Source organism: Necator americanus, chromosome II (genome assembly GCF_031761385.1).
Source record: "Necator americanus strain Aroian chromosome II, whole genome shotgun sequence".
In the NCBI taxonomy this organism is placed as follows: Eukaryota; Metazoa; Nematoda; class Chromadorea; order Rhabditida; family Ancylostomatidae; genus Necator; species Necator americanus.
Window position 1 is genome coordinate 32,574,114 of NC_087372.1, and position 17,403 is coordinate 32,591,516.

At 39.8% G+C, this 17,403-nt stretch overlaps 2 protein-coding genes across 2 annotated transcripts; one reads left to right on the top strand and one right to left on the bottom strand.

Moving 5' to 3' along the window:
• Positions 1 to 1,989: 1,989 nt before the first annotated feature.
• RB195_020190 (uncharacterized protein) lies at positions 1,990 to 12,801 on the top strand (the record flags this gene model as incomplete). The annotated part of the gene is made up of 21 exons (XM_064188387.1): positions 1,990 to 2,069; positions 3,544 to 3,679; positions 3,751 to 3,864; positions 5,025 to 5,138; positions 5,280 to 5,474; positions 6,281 to 6,408; positions 6,543 to 6,607; positions 6,666 to 6,784; positions 6,858 to 7,045; positions 7,105 to 7,180; positions 7,256 to 7,378; positions 8,967 to 9,109; positions 9,163 to 9,240; positions 9,296 to 9,380; positions 9,457 to 9,570; positions 9,630 to 9,787; positions 9,850 to 9,966; positions 11,224 to 11,585; positions 11,658 to 11,783; positions 11,877 to 12,010; positions 12,670 to 12,801. 21 exons carry the CDS (start codon positions 1,990 to 1,992, stop codon positions 12,799 to 12,801), a joined length of 2,787 nt encoding a protein of 928 aa, XP_064044268.1.
• Positions 12,802 to 14,084: 1,283 nt separating this feature from the next.
• RB195_020191 (uncharacterized protein) lies at positions 14,085 to 15,885 on the bottom strand (the record flags this gene model as incomplete). The annotated part of the gene is made up of 4 exons (XM_064188388.1): positions 14,085 to 14,155; positions 15,317 to 15,415; positions 15,538 to 15,611; positions 15,809 to 15,885. 4 exons carry the CDS (start codon positions 15,883 to 15,885, stop codon positions 14,085 to 14,087), a joined length of 321 nt encoding a protein of 106 aa, XP_064044269.1.
• Positions 15,886 to 17,403: the final 1,518 nt, after the last annotated feature.

The following is a 17,403-nucleotide window of genomic DNA, read 5'->3' on the forward strand; positions in this document are numbered from 1 at the left end:
TAGATTCGATGAGAAATACATGTGAGTGGAAACGTTTCACAAATTTTTTTTGGACCATTAACTTCTGGTTTGAAAAATTAGGAAGTAACAAAGTTCAATTTTAGTCCTCTAACGCTCCGAACACTGACATAATTTGCTTTTTTTTTGCAAACTATCACGTTTTTTCGTTGTTATTATTACAGCATGTATTTGTTTGTAAACACCCATAGGTGCCCAGTAAAACAAAAACGAGAAGAAACAAAGCTTACTAGATTTTCGCCCATGTTCTATACAGCAAGGCTGGCCCTTCATAGCACGTTCTGTGGTGGGTAGACGGGTCATCCTCCTATTCTTCCAAATCCAGAACTTTACCAGTAAAACAATGGTTACCAGGGGTTTCGGTGTCCACCTTAACCCAGAACGGATGGGACCGTTAGGGGCCGTTGGCGAACGAGTGGGAGACCTCAAGCGGAGAGTGGGTCACTAACTTTGTTATCGTTAAACGGCTAACCACTACTACAAGAGAATAAGGATCGATTTTAGGGAAGAATTTGAAAAAGAGGATGTGTAGCTGTTTTTGAAGGACAAGATCGTATATAGGCGTCCAATTTCACTCTTTATATAAAAATATTGCATAATGAGAATATGTTCTGACTCATAAATGCTGAGTCACTCAGTCTTTTCCTTTTACTACTGGAATTTTTGTGTATTTCAAAATCGTAGCTCGTTTCGTTTTTTTTCAAACTCCATCATTTTAGATTCCACATGAAAAAAATTCTTCTGAACGTTTCTATTCGTTTTTTGTGAGCAAAAAATCTCGATAATTTCCATAGATACTTATGATGTTAGCTCCTAATTACTGGCTTATTTTCTAGGATCTCTTTAGCAAAAGTCTGGAGGAGTTTGATTGTTATCGGATCGTTTTTTTCTTCGAAAACTCGCGCATAATCGAGCTTTGTTAGAATCAGTTTAGTTATTTATTTATTTAATTCAGTCATTTGTTTATTTTTTAGTTTTACGAAAAAGCGCAAAAGGTGCGCTCTGAGTTTCTAAGAAAGCTGTTTTAATTACTTTAGGGTTTCGATGGTCTTCTTTTTTGAAGTTTCTTTTGAAGGACGAAGTTCGGTTTTTTGGACAAAAATAAAAAATATAATAAGTGAAGCAAAGTTTTGTAAATAAACTGTTTATATAAGAGATGCTGAGAGGAATTTTGCTCATTTTGCGTTTAACGCCCAGAAAACAACGTGCCTCCAAATGATATAATTGGAGGAGCAAATAAAAACCGAGGGATTTACATCGTATTGTGAATCCAGAATATTTTTGAACTTCTTCAGAATTCCTTCAAAAGGTGTTATATGATGATTAGCTAGAGCTAGAGGTTAAAGTAAAATGATGGCGTAAATAAATCCCAACGAGACAACAATAAACAGCACCTCCACACTTTACAGTAATCGCGTTCGTTTATATCTGTGATCTACTTGTTAGGCTTGAAATGCACAGGAATTGCGACGCTCTGAAGCGTCACGGTCATTCGGGCGAACCTAAGTGCCGATGATTACTGTAGTAACTATAGATGTGATGTGGTATACTGTAGTAACTATAGATGTGATTCTAGAATAGGAATAAAAAATATATAATGATAACAATATATTAATACAATTTATGCACGGGAAAACACATAAGCATTTTCTCTCTGTCTCATACCATCTTTTTGATATCAACTTTTTGTGAAATTTTCTTCTTGTGTCATTCAGAAATGTTCGGAAATCGCTCATTTCTTCGTTCTTCATCCTTGCGTGTGTTTTCTTTTTCTAAGCGATCGTATCATCAGTTATTTATTTATTTATTTATTCATTCCTATGGTAGTGACACACCGAGAATTTATGGAATAAAAAACGAATTACAGACTCGAATTCATCGATCGTATTCATGAGCTACTAAACGAGAAGAGTGCCATAAACGAACTCTCCTCGATCATTCGATTATTCGTTCAAAACGAAACGGGTTGCGATGGGAAAACGTGCCAGCGATGACACATGGTTCATCAAATGGATCAACTATATTTTCGAGAAAATCGGCACGGCTATAAGGCAAGTCCTTCTCCCTCTTCTATACCAAAGTCTCTTTTTTTATCGCTGATGGGAAGGCGGTGGTGGTATTTTTTTTTCATCGGTATGTGAAATATTGTACTTCACTGTCGCTGTCGTCAGTCTCGTCAGATTAGGAAATGAAAATTTCTTCTCTCCTTACTCGGATTGATTTCTCCATTGATTTGCTAAGCGATAGTTGTTAAAAACGAATATCGGATTGAATAGGGAATCGAATACGAAATTCAAAAAAAAAAATTCAGCCATTCAAACAGCAGTAAAAACTAACCTGTTGAGAATCGAACTCTCGAGAATTGCTCAAAAATAACTTTTCCTCAGAAAAAAAGAAGAAATTATCCGCAAAAAAGTGGATTTATCTTTAAATGGCAAGTAATCAGTGGATTATGGTTGACTGTATGTATAGTTGCTTCAGAATTTCCCCGTAATTCTTGATTTTTTCTTGGAATCAGTCAGTACACAGGAGAATTTTTTGCAACGGTATCCTTTTACGATGCAAATCTTGTGCATAACAAATTCGAATAAAATACAGAAAGCAAAAAAAAAACGTATATAGAAAACCAAATGAACCGACACATAGTAAAAAAAAAGTTCGAGAAAAATTCGGGATCTCTATATTAAATTATTTTTTCGGATGGAACTTAGATAACACTGGAAACAGTAGTTTATTCCCTCCACGAATTGGAAAACCTGGAAAAGGCGAACTCACGCAGATGTTTTCTTACTCATTTTTTATTCGTGGACTCTCTGAAAATATCCTCTGACTTACATAGTTTTAGTCTGGCGTGTGCATTTGTTAAAGGAATCACGCATCTACGAAATGACCAAGTTCTTTTAATGTGTTTGAGCTGCAAAAACAGAATATCTTGATAGAATCCAAGGATAAAAGCATGAAGATTTTTTTCCACACAAAAAAGAGTGAAATAATCTCGCTCCATTCTTCTCTTTTTTTCTGCTTCATTTTTTTTTCCTTCAAGCAACGGCTATCTAAATAAGAAATATACAAAAATATAAGTACCAAATATAAATATATAAATGTTAAATCAATATACAAAAAGATCTTTACGTAGTCTTATTTAGATTGCCATTGCTTGAAGGAAAAAGAAATGAAGCAGAAAAAAGGAGAACAATGGATCGAGAATAGACATTTCTTCATGTTTATTCTTAGTTTTTTCGATTTTTTTTTCTGGAAAATGCTTGCGCAACAAAAGTGCTAAAGCGGCCATGTGACACATTTATGCTTCTGATCAGAAAACAAATCCACTAAAACCAGATGGGAATACACCTGCCAGGATCGATATGGTCCTCTTTCTTTACTGCCACAGGCATTCATTTCATCATTCATTCATTCCATTATTTCATCATTTCCTTTGAACTTTCAAAATTTTCAGCATTTTCTAATTCAAATTTCATTCATTTTCAAATTTTAAAATCTGAAATTCTCGAAATTTGCTTTCAGCTATGCGCCATGGACATGCATAATATTGAGTTCAGTAGCCACAGCTATATTAACCTTGAAAATTCCACTCACATCAATGGAGAACAACATTAGTGACTTTACGCCGTACGATGCGAGGTCTCGACAGGAACTCAAGGTGATCTACATTCATATGTCCGGTCACGCTCATCGGGTACACAAGACCTACGCGATTTATCTGTGTTGCAGATCTATCGTGAATTCTTCTTGAATCGAGGTGAACCGAAAACGATTTACGCTTTTGTCAGCGCAAAGGATGGCTTAAACATGTTGAAGACGTCGTATCTGAATGAAACTGTGCAGGTTTGATCTTCTGGAATGTTCCAGTAAAAGCTGCGGACTATTCGGTTTCTGTAGTGTCGTTGTGGGAGTTTTTCTCCTTTTACCGAAAAGAATATCAACGCTGAAGTTGAAGTGCACATCTTAAAGAACAATTTGGCATCTCTTTATTAAATTATTTTTTTCGGATGGAAATTAAATGACACTGGAAACGTTGATCTATTCTCTCGACGGGTTGGAAAATCTGAAAAATGAACTTACGCAGATGAACTCGCGTTCGAAATTCAAATTCTCCACTCTCTTATCAACATGTATAAGAGAATTTTTGGAGAAAGAAGAAAGGATACAATTTGTTTCGAATTTTGGAAGCTAAAAGATCTATATCTCTCCAATTTACATGAAAAAATTCTTTTCTAACTTTGAATTCAGGAACTCTGATGCTCCTTGTAAAAATATTCAGTTTTGCAGAATGAAACTACCCATTGGCATATAGAACATTTTCTAAACAAACTTTCTGAACGTCTTAGGATGCTTTCAGGATTTTAACATGTAGGGTTCAATTCCCCTTTTTTTCCACACAGTTTCATAAATATTGCGCAGTCGTAGTGCGATGGAGAACCTCTCTGTCTGGTTCGGAAGTTTCGCGGGATAACAACTCGTCTTCTGAAAGACGTCAGTTCGTAGGAATTCGATTTCAGCCTCTTTTTTGTGTACCATTTAAAACTCATGCAAGGCTGAGGTTAAGGACAGGAAGAAAGAAACAAAACTATCATTTACATCCCTGAATTCTTCTCACTTTCGAAACTCTCCAATTCACAGGATGGTACTCATGTCCACTGGAGCAACCGCGTCGCGTGCGCCGCAATCCACGCACTCCTTTCGCCGGCTTGAAATGCCGTTTCACGAATTCCAGGCACTACGAATAAGCCTTAGATGCAGTTTCAAACAAAAATGCAGTAAGAGTGCTCGGCTGCCGGTACAGTGACTGAGCGGCCAATCGAAAGCGTGGCAGAACCTGCGTTCCTAAATTTATGACCGTAAAACTCACAATTTCTGCGCAGGAACCTAGAAACGGCGGTAAGGTCACCTGCTGTTGCCATGTCCTGATGTCAAAGCTGGAAAAGCTCCAGGAAAAACTGTCCATCAGTATCTTGTAACAAACGGTAACTAACTATCATTTCCAGGTTCTCGACAAAATCTCACGGGATTTCTACTTGCGTTCCTCAAGGGGTACTGAGAATTTCGAACAATTTTGTCAAGGATTTTGCACTCTCAACGAACCGATCCGACATTTTTACGTGAGTGTCCTTCCTACATTCTGTCTACTCTACGGCCACTTATTTTCCAGTTTTTAACGAGCTCTCAAGAGTGCAGTGTGTGTATGAATTTCTTGACCTTCTCGCTCACAGTGTATCAACCCGTATGGAATTGATTTTCAGAGTGGAATGTTGATTTCCGACAAATACACGAACAAAAGTCGACATTTGGATCTTGGCTATCCGATCACAACTGTGCTGGGAACAAAGCTCTATATGGATCCGAATCTATTCGGAGTGAAAATTGCTGTACGCGATCGAGACGGCCACGAAACCATTGTTTCAACCGCAGATGGAAAGCACAAGGACTACCTCTTGGTACAGTAGTATTGTTAATATTTCAGATAAAAAACATATTAGTAGGGTCAAAACGACATGAACCAAGGTGCAGTTGCGTAAGCGGTTGCGCTCAAAGCGGCGCAGCGGAGCGTAGCGATTAGCTGTCGCCTTTCATTGCTGCAGTTCGCGATGGTCCCACCTCGATTTCGTATTTCTTGTCGTTTTGACTCCACTATAAGTATACGCTAAAATGATTGGGCCACTAAGATGATTTGTAACAACTTATCGAATCGGGTATGGAGGTAAAACTAGATCTAGTCGGACCAAAACGACCTGGATCTCCGTGCACATGCGTAGGCTACATTTGTTCTTGCGCTGACATACTTGACACGTTGTTAGGTGACTCGCAAGAAGATTCGATCGACAAGGCTGTTTCCCACATCCTTTTTTCAGGGCAGTGAATTGAAATTGAGCTGTCCAGGGATGCTAGCGAACTGGTTCTGCCCCGGTCTCAACCGTTACGAACACTTCGAGTGCAGGCGCTTACGCAATTGCACCAGACTTAAGGTCGCTTTGACCTGACTATAGCATAAATAGGCTAATGGTTGGGATTCATGAAATTCAAGTGGAAACAGGTGTCAAGCAGAGAAAATACGCGCACTGTGACAGGCGTGTCGCGGTTTACGGGTCAAAAAAGAAGTCCCAGAAGGTCATAGGTCCCAATTCAAAACGAATCTATAATGGAACAGCATCTATTTTCCGGGCATCTTTGTTTTCCTTCTAATTATACACATCAGGAGCATAGAAGTTCGAAGAAGCTATCATAATTAGGAAACGAATTTCAGAATCAACTACCGAACAATATCCGTGAAATAGCTTTAGTCGTGCTCCAATTTCGTGCTGAAATCGGTTCCGAAGTGAATATCGACGATATGAAACAATATGAACGCTCTATCGTGGATTATTTTCAAAAGTAAGTTGCTAGTGAACTTTTATAGAGTTGGGATGGAATTTTATACAGCTAATAAAACTGGATAAAGGTATTAGGGAAAACATTTGAGCAAATATAACTGTTCACTCCATTAACGTCAATTTCTCATTTTTTAGAGAATTCAAAAGCGATTTGATCTCAGTGAACGTGCTTACGGATTCATTTATTACATCAGAAATTGGTATGTTGTTGTAAATTGTGATTGTCTAAAAGTGATCATGGATTATCGTTAGTTTTAGTTCGATCTGGTCTAACTCTTCTACCTTTTCTCGTTATTGGATTCGTCATAATGGCCACTTTCTCTAGTGTAACCTTTTCGATAAGTGCCACAGCTCTGAAACAGATGGATATCCACAAAGTTTGTTTGTTTGTTTTTTGTTCCGACTAAACAATTCCTCATATTTTTTTCCGATTTTGATGAAATTCCTTAGATTACTCTGGCAATTATGGCCTGCGTGTGTCCGTTCATGGCCTGCGGTGCCACTCTTGGTGGGATGTTTTGGGCTGGATTTCGATTCGGCTCCATTCTCTGTGTCACTCCATTCCTGGTGCTTGCCATCGGTGTGGACGATGCTTACCTTATGGTGAATGCTTGGCAAAGGATCACATCTCATCGAAGGTTTGACAGGTTTAGATCCAAAACATCGAACAATCCATCTATGGAGTTGTTTATTCCAGAAAAATGCCAATAGACAATGTGAACGTCGAAGTACGACGTCGAGTCATAGAGATGCTGGTGGAGACAGGACCATCGGTGAGATGTAGCAGTTAAAATCTCATCCAGGAGATCTTCTGAGAGGAACATTTTTTTTTTAAAATAAATTTTCAGGTCTCCATTACTACTATAACAAATGTGTTAGCTTTTGGTATTGGAGCACTTACGCCTACTCCAGAAATTCAACTATTCAGTATAGGAAATGCGCTCGCCGTTGTTGTGGACTTTATTTTCCAGGTGATTTTTTCACCAAAATTATACTCCTAACACACGCACATAAACACCACTACGAGGTGACGTTGTTTTTTTCTTCATTCTGCGTTCTTGAAATGCTTGCTATGTTCCGAAGTTCAAGAAATAACAAGAAGTTGGAATTGTGGTGTTGTTCTGGGAAGGTTTCTAGTTTTTAGGTTTTTTTTTCATTTCTAGTTCTTGGGTTTTTTTTTAGTTTCTGCTTTGCTGCCAACGATCTCGTAGCCATAAGGGAAAGGTAGTGTTCTTACCCGAAAATGTCTGTGGTACCCTCATCTTTTGCAGACTGTACATCCTAACACAGATTTTTTTTAAAACAGAAATGGACTTTTCTTTTCGTTGGACAACAGTTATAGTAGGATGAAAACAACGTAGTTGTATAAGCGAGTGTGATTGAAGAAGCGCAGTGTAGATAACGGTTGGTATCGAGATCAGACCATTGCTGGCTTCATTCGGATTGCTACGATGAGTAGTGCCAGCGAGAGCTCCACCTCGACCCCAACCGCTACACTCCACCGGCGCCGCTTTGATTGCAACCCTGTACGCAACTGCACCGAACATCAGGTCGTCTTAAAGGCATCACCCCACGAATCTGTTCCGGGCCGTTTTTTTTTTGGGGGGATTCCGTTCATCTCTCCACGGGAATTAGGGAGAAATAGACGTAATCACACCCCTCTCCATTTTGACGTTAATTTCCTCCTGAACTCTACCATAATCTACTAACCCGTATACGAATATTCCACCTGAAGTCCGTACCACCCCAGATTCGTGGGGTGATGCCTTTAATCCAGCTACACACCACAGCAGCACCACGAAGCTCGCGCATAGCACTGCAACCACTCATTCTTTTCACGTCTTCAGCTGCTTCCCTTCAGAATTCAACAAAGCTGTTCATTTTAAGATTAATTTCCTCCTGAATTCTAAAGGATATTACTTACGCAGCACCACGCATCTAGGGTAAAATGTAGTTAGGAGAAGAGGAGCGGGGACACTCAACCGCGCCCTTACTTGTGGAAGTAGTAGCTAAATTAGTCGGGACCCTAAAACCTACGCATTAGTCTAAGAGGATCTATGACATGTAGGCCAAAGTTACGAAGAGAAAAAAGAAAAGTAGAGCCTTCAGAAACAAGGAGGCGTTTGAGTGCCTTCCAACTATATTTCCCCCCACATCTATACATATTTTTTATTGTTTTTACACATATATCTGTGTGTGCATACAATTAAATGCATATCAACAAAAAAACAACAGTAGAACAGAAAAATTCCAACGGTTTGAGGAAAGCCGGATGTTTCCCTCGTACCCGTAAGGTCCAGCTGACCGTCAGGGCGTCATTCTGACGCAGTCAACGTCTGGCTTTCAGCTTATGGGAAATAAGCGAGGATCCTTCCGCGCAGACTATTTTACTATAGGTCCCTTGAAGAGAATAATGTGCACCATATAAGTTCAAATTTTAAGTCAGATGGTAGGTAGAATGGCAACGGATCAAAATGCAAAATTGGAAACGCTAGAGATGGATTTTCAAAAAATCGTACTAGTTCATTCGATCCTGTCATATGATGCGTTCGCTTCCAGTTGACAATCTACGCGGCCCTGATGGTAATCATTGGTCGGCGGGAAGTCGAAAAAGAGCTCATGAACAAACAATTAGCTTTACAACAAGCAAAACCAGCCGAGAAAAAGATTGACATTGAAAATGAGTCAGCAAAGAAGTCGAGGTTAGTCATATGACTCCTGAAATTAATTTTCTGGAAGGATACTGCCTCTCTAGAGTATTGGATGTTTACTGTAACTTCATCTCGAACAAATTTGTCTCCTCTGCTGTCATTGCGGCCTTAGCAGTGTATTGGTAAGCTGATTTTTTTATTTCTCACTTAGCAAACGTTCAAAAAAAAGATTTCCAGGTACGTTTCAATCGTTGGGACACTTAACATTAAGGCTGAACTTAGTCCAAGTAAGCTGTTTCTGGAAGATTCAGATTTGGCAAAAGTTCGTCCAGGTTTTTAACTTTGCACGATTTTAAAACATGTGAACATGTGGAAGAACACACGAATTGCTTTGCCAGATCTTTACGGCACGTAAAAAATTCATCACACCGTACTATAGCGTATGTTGGGTGCTTGTGAAAAAGCCTGGTGACATCTCGAATAGGACCAATGCTAGGCGGATACATCAATTGGTACGCTGTTTTTTCACTCCTTCCTGGAAAAATTTTCGCTAATAACCTTGATATTCCAGGTGGCAGACTTCGAAAATTTGCCTAGTTCTGTTGGATCGTACTCCACCAAATTCTGGTTGAGAGACTATGAAGATTTCTTAAGACAAGCTGAAGAACTCGATGTTCCAGAAGAATTCGAAGAGCCAGATACTGCCATAGAATTCTCTCAGAATGGCAGGTATGTGTCTCGTATTAGTTGGAAATGCGATGAGAAGAAAAAAATCCAAGTGATTCTTTCAGTGCTAGAGTACCGGCAAAGACTGCAGATGAAGGTGGGAACGAATTGAAACAATTCCTAGAATGGCCAGAATTCTCGTTCTGGAAAGGATTTGTTCAACTCGATATGAATGGAACAGGGTAAAGAAATTCAGTAGTTTTCAAGAATTGGAATGATAAACTCGGGATACTTGAGTAGTGGTGAAGTTAGTCTTTCAAATCGTGGAAAAACCACTTGTGGCATTTGTTATGGGTTTGGATGAGTTGTGAAGGGCATAGTGCAGTCAAAACGACATGAGGTACGGTGTAGCTGCGTAAGCGGTTGCGCTCGAAGCGGTGCGGTGGAGCACAGCGGATAGCATCGAGTGAGGACCACTTGCTACCACCGTCCACTGCTGTGAGTCATTGCGATCGTCCCACCTCGATCCCAGGCGCTATCTCCAGCGCCGCTTCGAGCGCAACCGCTTACGCAACCGCACAGGGCTACGTGTCGGTTTGACAGTAACCATGGATGATGTTGTATAAACCTTTAAACTGGACAAAATCGGAAATTTGACAAATACACGGCTGCCCGACTAAATGCCAGCATTAACCGATATGTGGACATGATATGCACACACGTATGCGTGTATCAATGCATATAGTAGAGTCAAAACGACATGGACCACGGTGCAATTGCGTACGCGGCTTCACTCGAAACGGTGCGGTGGAGCGTAGCAGTTAGGAGCGTACTGGAACCCTTGCTCGCAGTACCCATCACTACAGCTTGGGATGGTCCCACCCTTATTCCAACTGCTGTTTCCGCCGTGCCGTTTCGATCGCGTACGCAAATGCACCGTGCTTCATGTCGTTTTGACCCGACTATACAAGACTTGTTGAATAGCGCTGCAATCTCCTCCAAACAATTTTGAAACAGATTTAAGTGGTCACAACTTGATACAGTCGAGTGAAGGCTTGTCCAGTTGCGTAGGCAGCTGTGCCCGAGGCGGCGCGATAGGGCAGGCAGTCACGGTCAAGGTGGGACCGTCGCTGACTCGATTGGTACCGCAAAAATAAGTGGAGCTAGCGATTGTTCAACCTTGATCGCAACTGCTGCACCTACTGCGTCGCTTCGTGCGCAGCCACTTACGCTACTGCACCCAGCTTCAGATCTTTTTGACCCGACTATAACAGCATGGGGATCCCATGGGGATGAATAAAACGAGCTATTTTTGAGCATAAAATATGAGAAATAACAGGATGTTCCGCAATTGCGTCTCAAAGGAAATGGTGATCCAATGCAAGCAAATTACTCGAAAAAACAGAAATAGAACTGAGGAGTTGTGTAAATCTTCACAATCGAGAAAAATCTAACTATAGCGTCTACCATACATTTTTCATAGTCAAAACAAGATTCAGGAACGATTACAAAGTGACTCGATTCTTTTTCACGACTGCTTTCCATGGCGAGGAGCTGGTCGAATGGTCGAATCGAGCGATTCTTTTGAATCAATGGCGAAGCCTTGCTGACAAGGCATGCATGTATCATCAATATTTCAACAATTCTCTTCACTCATGTAATATTTTACAGTATTCGGACCTTGGAGTTTCGATTTACGAAGACGACGCTAAGTTTCTGGATCTAATCGAGACCATGGTGCCTGTGTCAACGCAATCTGCACTTTTCACATTTATTTCCATGTTTGCTGTTGCTGTTTTGTTCATCTCTCATCCTCCCACTTTGTTTGTTGCCACCCTCAGCATCCTTAGCACTAGTATAGGTAAATAGTTCTATATTTTTGCTATTTTCCATCTCTAATTTCGAGGGATCCCTACATTAACCCACTTTCCAGGAGTTTTCGGGATCATGTCACTCAGAGGAGCCGAGTTAGACCCTATCATGATGTCGGCCACAGTGATGAGCATTGGGTTCTCGGTGGACATTCCGTCACACATTGCCTACCACTACTATCAAACTGGTAGGTAACCCTAACAGAAGTCAAATCTTTAGTTTAATCTGAGAGATTTTCTGGGAGAATTACCAACAATCGGATGAAATAAGTGCTCTCTAGGCAAAGAATCTAATTGTGTTCGGGAACGGCTTCAAAAGACCGTTGCTGCTGTAGGATTTCCAATTATGCAGGCATCGATTTCGACGACATTATGTGTGCTCAGCTTATTTTTCGTAAAGCTGCACATGTCACAGGTATGACTTTCCGCATAACAATATATAATTAAAAAAAAAAGAAAAAAAGTTAAAACGACCTGATGTTTGGTGTAGTTGTGTAGGCGGCTGCGCTTGAAGCAGCGCGGTGAAGCGAAGCGTACTGGTTGGCATAGAGAGGCGACCGTCAATAGTATCATTCATCGCTGCAGTCCGAGTGAGTGAAGCTAGCGATGGGCCCACCTCGATCCTAACCACCACCTCTACGGCGCTGCTTCAAGCGCAGCCGCTTACGAACTACATGTCGTTTTGATTATATTAGTTACCGATTATACTATGGTCAACAGCAGCAATGTTTGTTTGCAACGTTTCAAAATGTAATTACATTTCGAAACGTTTTAATTTCATTTTTAATTTCACTGCATTTGGTTACTCGCTGCAGTTGGGTAAGTGGCTATGTTCGGAGCGGTTGAGATCGATGGGAACCCTCGCTAGCAGCACTCATCGCTGCTGTACGAGTGAAGCTAGTGATGGTCCCATCCCGAACCCAACCGCTAGCCCCATCGTGCCACTTCAAGCACACCCGGTTCACATTTGGATCGAGCTTCAGGTCGTTTCAATCCGAATATACTATCGTTTTGGTTTTATCCACTCATTATAATTACTCTGCTTCTATTTGGTTGTTAACATTGTTATTCCAGATCTTCGCCGAATGCATGCTCCTCGTTGTATTGATCGGCATGATCCATGGCCTATTAATAATACCTGTGATCTTCAATTTGCTCTCAGTATTCCCATCTAAGAATAAGTCCCGAGTATCATCTCGAACCTAGGATATCTATATTTTGTCATCATCATAACTATATTCTTCTTATGGATATCCAGGCTAACTTATTCATCTATTGCCGCTGTAAATTTTTGCGTACACATTAGCCGACGTTGCTTTTTAAGCATTTTCCAAAGAACAGAACTGTCATCCATACGGGTCTTGAATGAATCGTTCCTCTTTTGTACGATTTCACGGGTGAGATGAGAACTAATCCTTTTTCAAATCACTCTTTACCCCTACTTTTCTCATCAATCACAAAAATGGTTCCGAATATGGAAATAGAGTATTCATGTGTGTCCAAAACTGGAAATTATAGACACAATTTTTATTCAAAAAGAAAGAAGACCGCACAAACAGAAACAATGGAGATCAACAAGTTCACAATGAAACGAAAAACAAGACCGATAACTAAAATATCCTGAGTTAAAACACCCGACTCCTTGTGTACGACCTTCCACAAAGAATCTTTTGCATTAAACATAAATAGGAACCCAACAGTGGTTTTTCTTTCAAATGCACACCCGTATTTCTTCAAATACTTCATGTTAATAAATAAAAGTACAAGTTCACTGAATAATATGCTTCAAATACTTTGAGAAAGCATAGCTATTTCGAAGATCTCAACATTCAACGTTCATCTTTTCAACGTTTCTAACACATTTAGAAAGAGGAAGCTGCCAAACACTAGAAACTTGGAACGGAGGGTGTTTTGAAAAGAAGAGATACTTACAAGTGCGGGTATAATTTTTCAAGAACCGGGGAAACATGAAACAAAGAACCAATCACAGAAAAACGGCAATCAAACGTACCAAAGCGAATGATTCCCAATTTTTTCCTATGAACCTTTCCAGTATAACATACAGTAACTCAATCACTACCATTTTTTTCATCAGTGCAACAAGGATTAAATTCAAAGAATGAGGAACAAATTCGGCTAACATAAGATGAAAACGACGATGTTATGAAGAATTAAAACACTTCCAGAATACCATTCTAATATTGCAGGTATACGAATCTGGCGTGTATAAGGAAAGGAATCTCATCTGCGAAATTGCAAAACGAGCATCACCAAGCGAAAAGAATGAAATAAAGTGATATTCACTACTAACAAAAATCCATCACGGGTTGTTCAGAATAGGGAAGAAGCGAGTGAATTCACTGTTCACACGCAAACTACATGTTTAAATGAACCTATTCTCCAAATGCACTGCTCATATAGATCAAAGAAAGAGAACTTGATATAATGCAAAGTGATGAGTTACAACCCACATGGTAACGGAACGTCACTCATTCGCACTTCATCCTCTTCACATTTGAAACCATGAACGGAGATGATGGATGTTCTGGTCGTTTACAAGCTAAAATTTGGAATACTCGAAGAAGAACGAAATACAAAAAAAGGATGAAAAAACTATAAATAAAGGAGTTGAGTCGACTAATAATATAATACTTGGTCAAGCAGACTGGCAAGATTCCCGTGGACAGCATCAGTTAAATGCCTACAAAAATTACCGCTTTGAAACACGTGGTTAGAATAGAAATTGCGCCTCTGGTGTTCTATGCTTGCTTTCAATAACAGGAACTTTTAGTGACCTAACGTTGAATCATGCTAGAATATCTCTCCCAGAGGACAGATTTGCCGTCATAATTGGAGCTATGTGTAAACTCTCAAGAAGACTCATGGCCTTACGTAAAATGCTGAGTTATGGGCTTTCGCAAACAAGTCAGGTATAAAATAAATTGTGTAGAGTAGAATGAATCGGCATCCCAATAATCCACTCCCACCAAAGTTCGTCAAAGCACCACCGGACGGAAATCCCACAATTTCTAGGTTTACATTTCAAAAAATGGTTAAAAAGAACAGATTGAACAGCATAAATAGGGAAGTATTTCTTCAAATTAAGCCTAACAATAAAAGTGTCAAACATTCAAATAAAGTGTCAGAAATGACCTGAAACGAGGTTTAATATTAAAATAGGGTGTATGGCCAAGAGAGGGTAAAGTGTAGTTGGGAGGCCACTCAGTGGCGCCCTTATTTCTCTAACTAATCACATCAAGCGAAGCCCTAAGGCCTAAGCATTAGTCTTAGAGAATCTATGACATGTAAACTAAAGCTACTAAGAGAAAAAGGTAAGTTGGAGCGTCGGAAAATAAGGACGCCACTGAGTGCCACCCCTCAACTACATTTTACCCCGAAGAGAGTTTGATATGACCCATAAACATTGTCAAAATTCTGTTTGATTACATTGATGTTCTGGATTACGATAGTAACTCGAAACACCAATTTATTAGTCCTACATGAACCAAAGGAGGTGACTAGTCAGATTAACGGCTGTTGGCGCGGAGCGAAACAAAAAATAAATAAATAAAAGCAGTTTTCTTTAACGTTAAGTGTTGTAGTCGGGGTGAAATCAAGGATGAAGGACAAATAAAGGAATTACAACGCCTTATCTCAAAACAAAGTTAGGTGAAAAACATTTGCTCGAGAAATAAAAGAAGAAAAAAATAGCAAAGCTCACCTAATCGATGTGGGATTACAGAAAATCCTTGTTTCGAGGAAACATTCTCGTCATTTGCAACTTCCACATCCATTTCGTCATTAGCCGCCTCTTTTAATTCTAAATAAAAGATAGTAACAGATAATGTAGAACTAGCTGAAAGATATATTAAGACAGTATCCTAGCGAAGCGAGAAATTACAATGTTTTGGAAAATGTAATAGAGATTAACAGGACAGTTACCTAAAGAGGTAGTTTCAATGAACCATTGCTGTCGCATACGCATCACACGCAAACGTTCCGCTTTGTAGAAAGACCTAAAGGAATAATTTTAATATGTACGTCGATCAGTAACAATAAACAAAAGGTAAGATGCTCATCTATACTACATACTCGTACACGATACAAGAAAGTTTCACCAAGAACCATAACGAACGAAAAGAAGAAAAATTACAGAGAAACAAGAAAATTATTAAGATGAAGGTTTTCACAATGGTTAAGTTCACAGACTCACATAACGTTATCGGTGTGGTTCCAGGGTTGATAAGGCGTACCCTCACATTTGTTTCTTTGTGCTTCTGCTGAGCACATATCTAGAATAAAGAAAAGTTTTTAAAAAAATGCGAATGAAAATCTGCTTATGGTTTACCGCACAATAAGAAACGCCGAGAAATACTAAAGAAAATCTCTAGTTTCAATGTTAAAGGAGGAAATGTTCGAGAAGATACAGCAAGGAAATATCATGCTAGAACAAACCAGTGCATTTGAATGTAGTCCAAGATTTTTGATACAAATCCTCACCGTTTTGATACAAATACATACTTATTAAAGTAATGAATAAAAGTTGAAAATTTGAGTATCGCGCCAATCAACACATTCGAAACAACAAGCACCGCGTCCTCAGAGTGTGAGTCAGAAAATTGCGGACGATGAGAGAGCGATGTGAATCCGGAGACGGGAGAGAAGACACTCGAATACGTCGTGGCAGTTGACTGAGAAGTACACCAGGAACATTTTCAACATCGTACTTTTCGAATTTGAAACGTGCAATAGTCGAATATTCGAATTGTCGAACAATCCGAAATTGATCGACTTGGCAAATGGTCGAATAGCTGCTCAATTCGTTCCCTAGTATATGTTGTGCATGCAATGAAATTTCCTGATGGACAAACTCGGCACCTTTTCGGGGACCAGTTAAGCCATCGTCGAAGCTCAGTAATCGCTATTAATCTTGGGACTCTTACGTTCTCTCTTATATTTTTCGCCTAGTAACTTTAGCTTACATGTCATGGATCCTCTAAGACTAATGTTTAGGCCTTAAAACCCCGATTGATTTAGTTATTTATTTGTTTACAGAAATAAGAGTGGCACTAAGTAACCCCCAACTACATTTCACCTCTCTTTTGTTCTTTTGTACATTATAACTTATCCTTTTCTCTGTCGAGAAAAAAAAAACTTTCCAAGATGATTTGCCGTCAAGTTTCGCGCTCTCGTTTGTCACCGCAATAGTGCGGTGAACCCAAGGAGATGGAGATGGTTGGTATCTCCCTCTCTATTCATTATATCAATCGTAAATAATGGAGCAAACGGTCACTCTAATGACTGAAAAAATTGAGCGGATTTCACCTCGACAATCACTCCCTGCGTATCAATAGCGGCAACATGTATGACTGGTGTATATAGTCAGGTTAAAAAGGGCTGAAACTCAGTGCAGATGCGTAAGTGCCTGCGGTAGAAGCGACGCGATTGAAATCGATATGGGATCGTCGCGAACTGCAGCAATGAACGGTTGTGGCGTGGATCCCTTGTGGTCATAATCGCTGCGCTTCTCCGTGCCGCTTCGAGCGCAGCCGCTTACGTAATTGCACCGTGCTTCATGTCGTTTTTACCCGACTGTATATGTGTATGTGTATATGTTTATGTGTATGGGCGCACATAACAAACACATAACATCTATACCTCGGCTACGGAGAATACAGTTGATTTAGCTTCTTTCCAGCAGATTAATATTATTTTATGCGAAATTGATGAGCAAGACTCGAGAGCCCGTTTTTCGTCGAGCAGGAACCGTTATTGTCTGACATGGCAATTTTCTACGACAATTTATCA